This window comes from Panthera leo, chromosome B3, assembly GCF_018350215.1.
Source record: "Panthera leo isolate Ple1 chromosome B3, P.leo_Ple1_pat1.1, whole genome shotgun sequence".
Taxonomy (NCBI): Eukaryota; Metazoa; Chordata; class Mammalia; order Carnivora; family Felidae; genus Panthera; species Panthera leo.
Genome location: NC_056684.1, coordinates 131338453 through 131353576, shown reverse-complemented (window position 1 = coordinate 131353576; position 15124 = coordinate 131338453). Strand labels below are relative to the sequence as shown.

General features: G+C 37.3%; 1 protein-coding gene across 4 annotated transcripts in view; it reads right to left on the bottom strand.

The window, feature by feature from the left end:
• SPATA7 (spermatogenesis associated 7) overlaps window positions 1–15124 on the bottom strand; it is a 39780-nt gene that overhangs the window by 1001 nt on the left and 23655 nt on the right. For 3 of the 4 annotated variants that reach the window (XM_042944010.1, XM_042944011.1, XM_042944012.1), the window contains 5 exons: window positions 8936–9408; window positions 7746–7812; window positions 5217–5332; window positions 3822–3875; window positions 2966–3043 (listed from right to left, as the gene is read on the bottom strand). In XM_042944010.1, coding sequence (XP_042799944.1) covers window positions 2966–3043; window positions 3822–3875; window positions 5217–5332; window positions 7746–7812; window positions 8936–9408 — 788 coding nt within the window. The remainder of the gene's footprint in view (window positions 1–2965; window positions 3044–3821; window positions 3876–5216; window positions 5333–7745; window positions 7813–8935; window positions 9409–15124) is intronic. The other variant, XM_042944013.1, reaches the window with a different exon arrangement.

The window sequence follows — 15124 nt, the reverse complement described above, 5'->3', positions numbered from 1 at the left end:
GCTAAAGGTTGGAAAATATTTTTCAGATTATTCTTTTTCTTTGCAAAACCAAACACTAATCCTTCCCTGTTCTGTCAAGTTCTCTGATTTGGGAGCTAGTATGGGTCTTAAGTTATATTACAGACGCCATTGTTTCTGAAAGAGTATATACCACTTGTACTTTTGTGAATATTTTATTTTTTGTGTTTTATTTATTTATTTATTTATTTTTCAATATATGAAGTTTATTGTCAAATTGGCTTCCATACAACACCCAGTGCTCATCCCAAAAGGTGCCCTCCTCAATACCCATCACCCACCCTCCCCTCCCTCCCACCCCCCATCAACCCTCAGTTTGTTCTCAGTTTTTAAGAGTCTCTTATGCTTTGGCTCTCTTCCACTCTAACCTCTTTTTTTTTTTTCCCTTCCCCTCCCCCATGGGTTCCTGTTAAGTTTCTCAGGATCCACATAAGAGTGAAACCATATAGTATCTGTCTTTCTCTGTATGGCTTATTCTGTGAATATTTTAAATGAGGTCCAACAGTTCCCTTCCCTCTGCCCCCACCACAAAACAAAAACTTTTTTCTTTTTTCTCTCACACACGTATGCACACAACAAATGCCTTTTCCTCCCCTTGTTTCTCACATCCACAAACCCCCCAAACCAAACCCTAAAGAAAATTCTCTTACACGGAATTATTTTATAACGCTTCCTAAATTATACTTGAAAAAAATTCCACTGATGGTAAATCCACATAATAACCTAAAAGCTATCACTTATTAAGTACCACTAAGGGCTAGACATTTGTGCTAGACACATAATCATTATACCCCTAATCATGACCAATATTGGGAGAAAGGTATTGTAAAGACCATTTTAAAGATGAGAAAATAATCTAAGATGATAACTTCCTCTCTCTTAAGGTCCAAAACCATTAAGAGAATTTAACCCAGATGTGTCTGGCTCCAGAGAAAATCTTCTCACAACTAAACCACACTTGTGGTGCTATCATATGAATGTATCTATACCTTTGCTGAAAACTCATTTGTTGCCATTTTTTATTATCAATGAAATTAGCTAATCTTAGATTTAGTAGTTCTGAATTACTTGGCCGTTTTTAAAAAGCCCAAGGAATCCATATTCTACCCTTTACAAACAATACATACTGTTTGGGTATCAATTTCGTTTTTCTAATCAACTATATATTTTGAACATCCTTCTGTATCAATAAATTCACTTCATTTTTTTTGAAGTTTATTTATTTTGAGAGAGAGGAGTGAGTGCAAGTGGGGGAGGGGCAGAGAGAGAGAAAGAGAGAGAGAGAGAGAGAGAGAAAGAGAGAGAGAGAGAGGATGAATCCCAAGCAAGCTCCATGGTGTTAGTGCAGAGTCCAATGGGGTGCTCGATCCCACAAATCGCTAGATCATGGCCTGAGCTGAGATTAAGAGTTGGACACTCAACCGACTGAGCCACCCAGGCACCCCTCCTGAAAACATTTTTAACCACTTAAAAAAATTTTCTTTTTAATTTATTTATTTTGAGACAGAGAGACAGAATGCGTGTGAGTGGGAAGAGGAGCAGAAAGAGAGAGAATCCTGCGCTGACAGCATGGAGCCTGACGCAGGGCTCGATCCCATGAACCACAAGATCAGGTCCTGAGCTAAAATCAACAGTTGGATGCTTAATCAGCTGAGCCACCTGGGTGCCCCCCCTTAACGACTTTTTTTAAATGAAAGAAGTAAATAGAATACTATATTTAAAAAAAAACTTAGCTCTTCTTGGTATATCTTTTTATAGCAATAAAAAATGTTTGCTTTAATTAAAAAAAAACTTCACATAAGAATAGAAATAATTCATTAGAAATGTTGTACTTGACATAATACAACAGAGAAAGCATGTACACAAAATGGAATTCTAAGATATGCAACATAAAGTGCGCCTCACTGCCCAGTGAACTTTAGATGAATAAATGTTCAAGCTGACTCAGGATCACACAGTTTCCTTAAGATGTGCAATATCGAATCTGGTTTTGCAAACTTTCCATTTCACTTACAGTGTGTAAACCTAGCCTTTAATTTGTGCTCACTTTACTAGTAACAGTTGTTAACAAAAATGCTTGCTTTGGATTCTTGTGACAAGTTTCAAATAGTAAAATGAGGTAATGGATCTCTGCAAATAAGAAGCAAAAATTCAGTTCACTAGTCTATATAACTAAGAGATATAATAGTAATTTTGTAGACTCTATGGGATTTTTACATGTAGTAAAAATAGTAATTATGTAGACTCTATGGGATTTTTACATGGATGACAATGTTGTCTGTGAATAAAGACAGTTTTACGTCTTTCTTTCAAATAAGGATATCATTTTTCTTCTTTTTCTTTTTTTTGTGATAGATTTTTTAAATTGAAGTATAACTGACATACGTTATATTGGTGTCAGGTGTACAACATAATCATTCCATATTTGTATGTATTGTAAAATGATCACCCAAATAGGTCGAGTGAACATCCATTACCACACCGTTACAGAATTTTTCCCTTGTGATGAGAACTTTTAAGATTTATTCTCTCAGCAGCTTTCAAAAATGCAACACAGTGCTATTAACTATACCCACCGCCCTGTACATGTATTATATCCCCATGACTTATTTATGTTATAACTGGGAGTTGTACCTTTGACCACCTTTACCCATTTTGCCCGCCCCCACCCTGGCAACCGCCAAGCTGCTCTCTGCGTCTAAGAGATATAACCGTATTTAAATGAGTAAAACCTCTGTTCTTTCCTGTAACTCCCCAAACTGTGAACTTGCCTCATATAGTGTGAATTAAACATTCTTTACAATTTGCTACCAGTTATAAGATTATGTCCCCCAAGAAAGCACTATAATTTTTCATTTCCTAGGATATGGAAATAACTTAAAAAAATTAACCTCATAAAGAAGAGTATTTAATGTACTGTTCGACCGCCATAATTAAAAAATCTAACCTGTTTGAAAATAAACCAAGTTTCAGAATTTCATCTGTTACATCTTCAATGAAACTCAGATACAACAGTTCTTCCTCACTGTGAAGAGAAAGCAGTACACAGCATATAATTATTTCCTACTTACTCTGAAAACTACAGGAAATATGAGTACTTAATTAGGAACATCTACCTCTGCTATGACAAATGTACTGCTATCTCATATTACTAAGAGGAATAATATAAAACAAACTATGTCTATCTTCTATTTTTTTTTAATGTTTATTTTTGAGAGACAGGCAGAGAGAGAGGGAGACACAGAATCTGAAGCAGGCTCCAGGCTTGAAGCTGTCAGCACAGAGCCTGATGCGGGGCTCAAACTCACAAACTGTGAGATCATGACCTGAGCCGAAGTTGGATGCTTAAGTGAATGAGCCACCCAGGGGCCCCATCATCATATATATATATATATATATATATATATATATATATATATATATATGTTTATTTACTTTGAGAGAGAGATAGAGCATAAGCAGGGAAGGGGCAGAGAGAGAGGGGGAGCGAATTGTAAGAAAAATTAGCATTCAGTCCTGACTGATTTAATAATGGTTTGTGTGATTCTCTTTTTTGTTTATTTATTTATTTTGAGAGAGACAGAGACAGTGCGAGTAGGGGAGGAGCAGAGAGAAAGAATCCCAAGCAGGCTCTGCCCTGCCAGCCCAGAGCCTGACGTGGGGCTCGATCCCATGAACTGGGAGACCACGACCTGAGCCAAAACCAAGAGTAGATCTCTTAACTGACTGAACCACCCAGGTGCCCCATGATTCTTAATTCTTGATTTTCCCTAGGCACAATGAAGAGGTCAAAAAGATCTTACTCAGAGTGGAGTTTTCTCTCTGGAGGAAACTGCAAAGAATACTGACATACTGCCCTGGAAAGAGAAAATGACAATATTTGAACAAAACAATGATCGGCATGCAGTAAGTATTCAGTAATATTATATATCAGTAATAATAGATTGTAGAATTTTTAAAGTACTTTCATATCTGTGATATGATCTCATCTTCAGAACAGCCCTGTTTGGTATATGGGGTCGGTATTATCTTCCCACTGACTGATGAGTTCACCAGGGGGCAGAAAGGTTGGGTAACTTACCGAAGTCATGTTGTTAGTAAGTAGCAGAGATATTTTGAACTCATCTTGGGAACTACAAATTCACAATCCTTTTTAAAACTGGACTACAGCACTTATCTAGGATACATAATTTTACTTTGACTACAGTTAACATGTAAATAATGCTGGAGACAGATATTTCCCTATGAAAGACTTTTTTAAGCTGATTATTATACTAAATTTTGTCATTATTTAGTTATATCATCATTAGTTAATTCCAAGCTTTTTATTTAGGTATGCTCAATTAAAATATTTTACTTTTTAGATAGAAACTACTAGAAAAGATAAATATTCCTTTCTTTAGGGCGTTCTTTATGTCCATTGCAGAGAGGCTTAAGAGTTAGCTTATAAATCTTCTGAGCACTGAGGCATCATGAAGGTCAGCGGTGAACTGCCCACAGCCTTGCAGGCACCATCTCCCTGGGGGAAGGGCCTGGGCTCTGAGGGATCACAAGGGCTTGCCTTCCGGTCGCCTGTATGACACCTCATTCTTGCCTCTTTTTCATCTCTAGCCCTTTTTTACTTCCACCTTCTTCATCTCATATATAATCTCTGACTCTGGAAATGCATTTGACAGCTGAAACTATCAAAGGCATTTTTGCTAAGCCATCATTTTTGTTTAGGTGCTGTATTCCGTGATTACGAAATACGATGGGTAGTCTGAAAAACAGTGCCCAATACACAGCAGGGACAGATAAAACCCCAGCACATGGTGAATATTCACAATCATGAATTAGGAGTCCTCAGATCGTGAGGTTCTTCAGTATTATTTCTGCCATGTAAACTGGTTAGCATCACGGCTAGAGGGTTTGCCTTGAGGAAAAAATCCTTTTTCCTACGAATAGCAATGGCATATAAAACAAGCCAGTGCCCCCCTTTTTCATTAATGAATTAGCAAAATAAATTCATTTAAACTTTTACTGAGTACCTACTTTGTAAAATTTCATTAGTAAAACTAACACTGCTACTGAATTGTGTAACACCAAAATAGATTAGAGTTCACGTAATTAAAATAGTACTTATGTTGCAAATATCATATGTCTGTTACACAGGAAAGCAGTTAAATCTACAGTTGAAATGACTTCTGTAAATTGTTTACCTGGGTGAGGAACACTGGAAAGTTCCACCTTTAATCTCATCCCATGGTAAGTCATGCCCTTGCAAGGGTAAAGGAGTTATTTTTCCTTTGGTATCATATGTCATACAATTAGATGCCTGGGAATGAGAAGAATCGATCTTTATTTTGCTTCAAGAATACATTATGAAAGCAGAAATAAAGCAAAACAGCAAACTTCAAAAAAGCCAAGGAGGGGCGCCTGGGATTCTCTCTCTCCCTCTCTTTGTGCCCCTTCCCCGTTCACGCTCTCTCTCTCAAAATCAACTTAAAAAAAAAAAAAAAGTCAAGGAAACAAAGTGGAGACATCCAGTAAATAAAAGTGACTGCTATATTATAACAAAGGATGTTTTTAGAATACATTTTCTACCCAATTAAGACTTCTTTCTTAAGTTTATTTAAAGTAAGGTAAGACAACTGCTTATTTCTTACATTTTAATGAGGGATATATATTTTTTTAATTTTTAAATTTTATTTAAATCCAAGTTAGTTAACATATAGTGTAATAATGATTTCAGGAGAATTTAATGATTCATCACTTACATACAACACCCAGTGCTCATCCCAACAAGTGCCCTCCTTAGTGCCCATCACCCATCTAGTCCAACCCCTACCCACCTCCCTCCATCTACCCTCAGGTTGTTCTCTATATTCGACAGTCTTAATGAGGGATATTTTAAATCTGTTAAGGAATTACCACAAATAAACATGCAAAGAGAAAAATGAAGCAAATGTGCAAGTTTTAAGTAAACCTGAGAAAAAAATATCCCATTATAACAAATTCAAACAGCTCATTCGTGTCAAATGTCCATGTATCAACTACGGAGAAGCAGTGGTAGTTCTGGTGGTTCCGTCGATACTATTAACACACACAAATATCGGCAGCTTATTTTTATAGAACCCTTACTACGAGCTGCATCCGTGGCGAGCATTTCCTTGCAGTATTAGATGAGTCTTTACGGTGCTCATTCATGCACAGTGCTGCTAGAATTTGGTGTGATCCTCATGACCTTCAAGCAGACTGCTGGGGGCAAGGATTATGGAGTAATGGGACACACCATTTCCTTACCAGGTTATGGACAAGCATTTGGAGCACAACGTCATGAAAATGGACTTACTTCATTTATTTAGCTACCTACTGAGCTAACTCTCTTCCTAAATCTCAAGCTAGTCACAGTCCTCCTCTACTGACCCCTTCTCGGGCAAGGCACTTTATCTATATCAATTATTCCTTGATAAGCGAGGTAAGTACAGTTTCTCTTGATGCAAAACTCTGCTCTCAGAGGATAAGCGATTTGCCCTCGGGCTCTGAGTGGCAGGGCCCATGTCAAACAGGTATGAATGGCTGACATGGAAACCTACAATATGTATTCAGAAGGGAAGATGGAAGTTCAGTATGATTATATTTTATTCTTTTTTTTTTTTTAAGTTCATTTATTTATTTTGAGAGAGAGACAGAGAGAGAGGCAGAGAGACAGAATCCCAAGCAGACTCTGCACTGTCAGTGCAGAGCCTGACATGGGGCTCAAACTCACGAACTGTGAGATCATGACCTGAACTGAAGTTGGATGCTTAACCAACTGAGCCACCCAGGCACCCCTATATTTTATTCTCTTATTTTCGAGTCTGTGTTTGACATTTTAATAGACAAACTGTTTTTGCAAACAAATATAAATTAGGATACAAGTGTATGATTAACACTCCCAAAATAAAAAATAAAAACAATCAGTTTATGTGAAAATCAGACTTAAAGCTGTAATATTTTAAAAGAAATGACTGCTGGGTCGCCTGGGTGTCTCAGTTGGTTAAGCGTCAGATTCTTGATTTCGGCACAGGTCATGGTCTTGTGGTTCGTGGGTTCAAGCCCTGCGTTGGGCTCTGTGCTGACAATGAAGAGCCTACTTGGGATTCTCTCTTCCTCCTCTCTCTCTTGCCCCTCCCCAGCTTGTGTTCACATTTTCTCTCTCAAAATAAATAAACATGCTTAAGAAAATAAAAGAAATGACTGCTGAACACTCAAAACATACACAGTGTAAAACAGAGCCTATGGTCCAGAAAAAGTAAAAGCAAATGTAAGGGGTGATATCCACCTATTCTCATAAAATGTATAATTTCCAATAATATAATCAGTGGCAATTCTTCAAAAGAAAAATTACAGGCATAGAAATTAAAATGACTTCTATACAGCTTTTCTGGTTCCTTTAGTATCCAAATCTGCATCTTTGAAGCAACATTTAAGGTATTTTATTCACCCATTCCTCTATCTAGCAGGCCAATCAACCATCTAGAAAAGATGCTAACAACAAATGACTTCTCAGACGGGGCGGGATCCATCTGGCCACTCAAAAGGAGCAACAGGCCTTTGTAAATAGGTAGTCCTTCTCCATGCTGGTGGCATCATATGTGAGAAGTGTCACTGAGAGATTCTTGAAGTCCAAATAGCTATACATATCCTATTAAGTGAAAGTGGCTGTAATTCCAATGCAGCACACAGAGAGATCTCATTTTTATTACCTGCTTTATGTTCTTTTCTGAATCTGTGAAGTTCTTGGTCTCAAATGCCTCAAAATCAGATTTAAAGCTGTAATATTTTAAAAGGAATAGTTGTCAAGCTTTCAAAATACAAATACCGTGATATGATAACAAGTTTACTGTCTTAAAAACCCCTCAAACTAAGAGATGAAATCCATCTATTCTTATAAAATGTGTAATTTCTGATTATATAATCAGGAAACAGATATGGTTTGGATTACACAGCTTCCTTTTCCTTTTTTTCAGTAGCAGCTAGATTTCAGCTGGATAGAATGGGACCAGGGACATGGGAACTATTATCCTCCAAAGTGGTCATAAATACAATCAGAAAAGGATATGATATGCTTGCTTTCCTCATTCCCCTCCACTCTTTAATCCTTGGGATTAAACGTACGCAGACTCATCTGATATTTCTGTACCTCTTATCTGTACCTAGAGAAAAGAATACTAGAGCTAAATTGTTTTTTGCTTTCTAAAATTAACTAATACTTAGGATGAGGTAAATAGCTCTTTATATAGCACCAGGAAAAACCATCACAAGTCAGCTAACACTAAATACTTTATAAGATTTGTTCGTTTCTTCAATCATTTGGCAAACTTTTACTGAATATTCATTATGTGCCAGGCACTATCATATATGAAAACATTATTGAGGCAAAATCTATGGAATTTCCAGAAGTTACCCCAATTGCCTGAATTATTCCTGGGGAGTTGCTCCTATGTAACAGTGGAGTTGAATATTTGCAGGGAAGGGAACCCAGGGAGAGTCAGAGAATCAGATGTCCTCTTTCCCTCTCTAGCCCACTGTTTTGCCATTTTTAAAATGAAGCAATAGACATATTTACACAAATGCTACTTGATGACATATTTTAAGGATTCTCTGAAAGTATATTTAAAAGCACATACCATGTTTGAAACAATAAATTAAACTATGTAACATTCCTGTTTGTAAGGAAAGCTTGACAAGTTTAATAGGTACTTTTCAACAATGACTTGGGTAGTTCTAGTGACACATGCAAAAGGAAAAGACATTAATCTCATTCCAATCAAAAAGGCACTCCCAGACCTTCAGTCGGGCATGTTAGGCACATGACGTAAAATAAGGAATATTATTACTATTTAATTTCTACAACACCCTGAAGGACTTACTGTTGGCTGTGAATGGGCCATACCTGCTTAAATCAGTCTGGGTTTCCGCTTCTATCCGCTGATCTGTAAACTCCTTTTTTCTTTTGGCAGGCGTATAATATCGGTAATGTGACAGGAAAGATTTTGCTTCTGTTTTTAAAGTGCGTGGAGTGAATGGCAACTGTCTGTTGGAAAAGAGCTCAGAGTGTTTATCCAAAAGGTCCCCACTCGGTGCTTTTGAAATAACTAACTGAAACCGATGGGTATTTGGGCGCGTGCTCCTGGGCCCTCTGCCGTACGGAGTTCCAGAGCACGGTTTCCTAGGCCCAGAGGGGGTGTAGTCCACGTTGAACATGGAGGACCCGGAGTTCTTCTCAGTACCATTTGTGAGGACTTTATCAGATTTAGGTAGATTCAACTGCAGTCTCTCTGAAGAAGTTACTGGTGACCTTGTGAAGGATGGAAATCCATTCACTTCTCCGATTAACACGTCTTCATCTTGTGGTTCTCCTGAAGGCTAAAAACATTTGGTTTGCTACAAATTCTCATAACTGGGGATCTCTCCAGATTATATACCCAAAAATGGTTGCCTTAGGAGGTCTAGAGAACTATATATTCCTGAAGGTGTTAGCATTGATATGACTTCTATTCAAGGTTTTGAATTATTAATATATAAAAATATAATTCTAAACATAAGTAAGACCAGTCATTTTTCTTTCTGAAACTAAAAAAAAAGCAATTATTCACATCTACCTATATCTGGTCTTGAACTTGTACATTGACATCTACGGGTAGATCTCAGCTTTATCTGAAGGTTTCCAAACCACCTGTGTGCACCAATCCCCTTCTCAACCACTGCTGGTGGCGGCACCCCCCTTCCCATCGGGCCTTTAGGGCAATCTCCGGGGCCAGCGGCGCCTCAGACTTGAAGGCTTTGAAGAAATGAAAAGGAACTTCTCTCCACTTCTCCTCACAAGTGGGGAGAGCCGAAAGGAAAGGCGTTTTGGACTGCTCCATTTCTTTTTGGTTTAATTTTGGAAGAACCATTTCTACAGGGTATCCAGAAAATCTTAAAACATAGATAATATTTTATTCTTTTACAGGTTGGATGTCCAAGAAGCTCTGTCTATGATTCCAGACTTTATGGACACCTGTGTATGCATTACAGAACTTTGAGGCACTTTATTAGGTAGAGGGGAAGTTACATAGAAGTCACGGATTCTGAGGTGACAATGACTAGGATTTAGCTGTTACATCTGTCCTACAAGCTCACGGGGAGAAAAACAAGAGAAAGATGAATAAGCCGAGTAAGAGAATAGCTGAGTGCTTCTTGTGTGCGAGGTACTGTTCTTGCCATTGAGTAGAATAAAAGAGAATGATTAGAACTTCTATCACTGCTGCTAGTGGGTTACTATGCTTACGATGTATAAGGTATAGTTCTAATTAATTTACATGCACAACTCATTCCATCCTCACATCAACTTCTGGGTGGTAATACAAATACTACTTAAAAAAAATTTTTTTTAACGTTTATTTATTTTTGAGACAGAGACACAGCATGAGCAGGGGAGGGTCAGAGAGAGAGGGAGACACAGAATCCAAAGCCGACTCCAGGCTCCGAGCTGTCAGCACAGAGCCCGACACTGGGCTCGAACTCACAAACCGTGAGATCATGACCTGAGCCGAAGTCGGACGCTTAACCGACTGAGCCACCCAGGTCCCCCAAATACTACTTTTATTTCAGAGATGAAGAAAATGAGGCCGTGCAGGGTCTCACAGATTTGAACCCAGGCTGAGCTTATGCTCTCCACGATGACATCATATTATCTATTATAAAGACTCAATTGAAAACTATATATTTCAGGTTTTTAAAAAATAAACTCTACACCCAACGTGGGGCTCGAACTCATGACCCCAAGATCAAGAGTTGCATGCTGTACTGACTGAGCCAGGCAGATGTCCCCTTATTTTAGATTTTTTACACCATGAGGAATTTTAAACTGATTTTAACTCTTTGCCTGATGGTGAACCAGTCAGCTAACCTAAGTACTGATTCATCTAAGTAAGAAAACTGCAGATAACTGAATAGTGTAACTAAAGGCAAAGTCACCGATTTCCTTTCCAAGTGCTTTCTAACCTGATCTCAAATACAAGACAAAATTACTCAAAGCAAGGAAATATTTTGGCATTAAATTCTGAGTCACTAGGGTCCTTTTTTAATGATTTCAATATATTAGTTTTAAAAAGCACTCCCAAACAAGACTCGCAGCTTATATACCAGAAGAGTTTGGCTCCCGGGAAAAAATCTCTAAGTACGATCTGAAAAATCTTACAGGGCTATTAAATAATAATCACAGGAATTATTTATACTTAGAGGAACGGTACAAGCTGAGATCAGAGGCGGCAGAAATGCATAAAGCATTAGACTGCCTGCAAGAAAACTCTTATCAGTAATGGTTATTTAATAAACAAAACGAAACACCAAAGAAAGTCTTTAAATTTTTTTTTTTTTTTTTAATTTTAGAGAGAGTGTACACAAGCAGAAGAGAGGGGCGGAGGGAGGGAGAGAGGAGGGGGAGGGAGAATCCTAAGCAGGCTCCACACTCAGCATGGAGCCTGACGCAGGGCTTGATCCCACAACCTTGGGATCATGACCTGAGCTGAAATCAAGGGTCAGACACTCAACCGACTGAGCCACCCAGGTGCCCCCTCAAAGGAAGTCTTTAAAGGCAGAAATATACTCTCATCTGTCTCAAATGGGCTGGAAAAACTGCTTTTGAACTGACCGAAGGCAAGAAACTTCTCTATTTTTAGGTATCATAATTCCAACCTTGCATCCTACACTTTTTCTTTCCTTGGAAACCTGTAGGACATAGTATGAAATCAATTGTACCAATCTGCTTTTTGAGATTATATAACGGTTTCCTGTAGGTACGAATATTGGAAAGCTTGGATGGATATAATTTTCACAGAAAATAAATAACACACTGGTAAATTCACCAAAATCTGAACAACAGGTAACTGTAAAGTTCTAAAATCAGAGAAGGGTTTATCAATTATATGTGAATAGAACAAAAATTCTGGTTGTAATCTGACCGCTTTCATTTCTTAAGTCAGCTTTACAGTTCAATGTGATTTGTTGTGAACTGTGATTTAAGAATTTATATAAAGTGATAATCGTTGCCCAGCTTATACACTCATCATGTTTTCACGTCAAGAACACGTACCCAACTTTTACAATCACAGAACAACTGAGTACTATCTTTTTCAGGGACGATGTCAGAAGAAACAGCACACAAAGATTTTGCAATTGTCAGGTTTTAAAACAGTCGAGGAATCATTTCAATTGCAGAATAGGATGGGTACAAATTATTTAAAAATCTGACTAACATTTGTTTTGCAAAAAAGTTTCAAATTCTAGTTTAAAAAAGAAACTGATAGGGGTGCCTGGGTGGCTCAGTCGGTTGGGCGTCTGACTTCGGCTCAGGTCACGATCTCGCGGTCCGTGAGTTCGAGCCCCGCGTCGGGCTCTGTGCTGACACCTCAGAGCCTGGAGCCTGTTTCAGATTCTGTGTCTCCCTCTCTCTGACCCTCCCCCGTTCATGCTTTGTCTCTGTCTCAAAAATAAATAAACGCTAAAAAAAATAAATAAAAATAAATAAATAAAAAAATAAAAAAGAAACTGATAGCTCTTGCTTTTCATTGTTTTATATTGCTTTAAAAATGTTTCAGGGATGCCTGGGTGGCTCAGTCGGTTGAGCATCTGCCTCTTGATTTTGGCTCAGGTCATGATCCCAGGGTTGCAGAATCAAGCCCACTGAGCATGTAGCCTACTTAAGATTCCCTCCTTCCCTCCCTCCCTCTCTCTCTCTCTCCTTCCTTTCCCTCTGTCCCTCTCCCCCGCTTGTGCTCGCTCTCTCTAAAAAAATTTCCTAGATTTATTTAGGAATATGGGTCACATTCACATATTCAATTAATACTAACAGCACACAGTAGGTGCTGTACCAGTGAGGTGAATGACTGGTGAATAACTGTGTGGGGTTACAGGGTACAGACTGGAAACACACTGGAGGCTCCTGAGGTGACAGCGTGTGAGTCAGAGTGTGAGAGAAAGAACAGTATGAGTGTCTGGACAATTAGAAGAAACGGTTTTTGATTATATGATCTCACATATATAAATGGCTAATATGTTCAGAGGCTGAAGTTAGCATGTTCTTTTTAATTGTAGCAAACTTTTCAGGATATGCAGATTATAACTAGGATAGGTGTCTATTAACCATAAAGCCCAATTATTAAAATAGTATACCCCAAATAATAATTTGAATCTGAATTCATCTAAGTGTTTATCAAGGCTTATAAAAAATGTATGCAAATTGCAAGTTACTGTGAATTCTTTTTTTTTTTTTTTTAATTTTTATTTATTTTCAGAGAAAGAGAGTGCACTTGTGCTTGCATAGGGGAGGGACAGAAAGAGAGGGAGACAGAATCCCAAGCAGGTTCCATGTTGTTTGTATATAGTTTTTGTCCACTTAGAATTCACAGTAACTTGTGGGGCATCTGGGTGGCTCAGTCTGTTAAGCGCGGACTCTTGATTTCGGCTCAGGTCATAATCTCATGGTTTCTCAGAGCAAGCCCCGTGTCAGGTTCCTTGCTAACAGTGCAGGCCTGATTGGGATTCTTGATCTCCCTCTGCCCCTCCCTCACTCTTGCTCTCTCTCTCTCTCAAAATAAATAATTAAAAAAAAAAAATCTTTAAAAAAAAAGGAAACACTTTAATACAAAAAATATTAAGATAAAGAAGTTCAAAGCACAGTGATAATAGGTTTGATTTGATTCACCAAGAAAATATATCATCTCTTAATCTGTATATATAGAATAATATACTTAAAATCTACAAAACAAAAATTGGTAGTACTAATTTTTAGAGAAGTAGCTAAATACATAATCATGTGGAATACTTCTCTTAATAAATGATAGACAAGACAAAAAATCAATAAGATTTGAATATATAAAAGATATGAAGTTTAATCCAATGAATACAGAGTATATGAAATACTGCATGCAACAACTATGGAATATATTTTCTTTTCAAACACATAATGACACGGTGCATTTTAAGAAATCTGTCTCCCTACTGGGCCATAAAACAAATTTCTCAACAAATTTCAAGAAATGGGTATCATATAGATGTTCCCTGACCACAGTACGGTTAGGCTAGAAATCTGGAACAAAGAAAAAAACTAGGGAAAAAATACATACAGATATTAAGAAATACTTCTAAATGACTCTTGGGTTAAAAAAGAAATAATGGAAAATACTCTCAATTGCATTGTAATAAAAATACCACATATCAAAACTTGTGGGATACAGCTAAAGCAGCATGTGGAGGAAAATATATAATCTTAAATATGCTTATACCGTCCCAGAAGTGAGGATGAGAATAAGCTAAGCAAAAGTAGGAACAGTAATGCAAAATAAACCCAAAGAAAACCAAAAGGGGAAAAGGTAAGAGCAAACATTGATAAAATAGAAAACAAAATACAACAGAGAAAATTAATGAAGTAAAAAAAATATGCCCTTTTTAAAAAGACTTTAAAAACTGATAAATCTCTGGTGAGAAAAATCAGAGAGAAAATAAAGGCACAAACAAACAACACGAGGAATAAAAGGGGGAAATAATACATATTCAGGAGAGATTAAGAGATTATATTTAAACAAGTCTCTGCCAAAAATTTGAAAATTTAGATGAAATGGACAACTTCTGACATAAATACATAAAAAAATAGTTCTATAATGATTCAAAACATTGAAATAGTGGTCAAAATCTTCTCAAAAAGAAAACTTTAGGCACCCAGATAATTTTAATGTTGAGTTCCATCAAATTCAAGGAATAAATAATTCTAAATTCATATAAATTATTCTACAGCATGGAAAAAGAGGAAATAGCACATAGACATGAGTAGAGAAGAAGGAAAATTATAGGTCAGTATTGATAACGGAGGTAGATGCTAAAATCCTAAACAAAGTCTCAGCAACTCTACCAACTATGAATAAAAAAGGTATTGCACCACGACAAGGCTATGTTTATACTAGGAATGCAAAGTTGTTTACAACATTAGAGACTTGACTGTAATTCACTACATAAACACATTTAAAAGAAAAATGATATCACCTTTTCAAAAAATGCAGAAAGAGTATCTGATAAAATTAACATGCATTCATGAGAAAGGAAA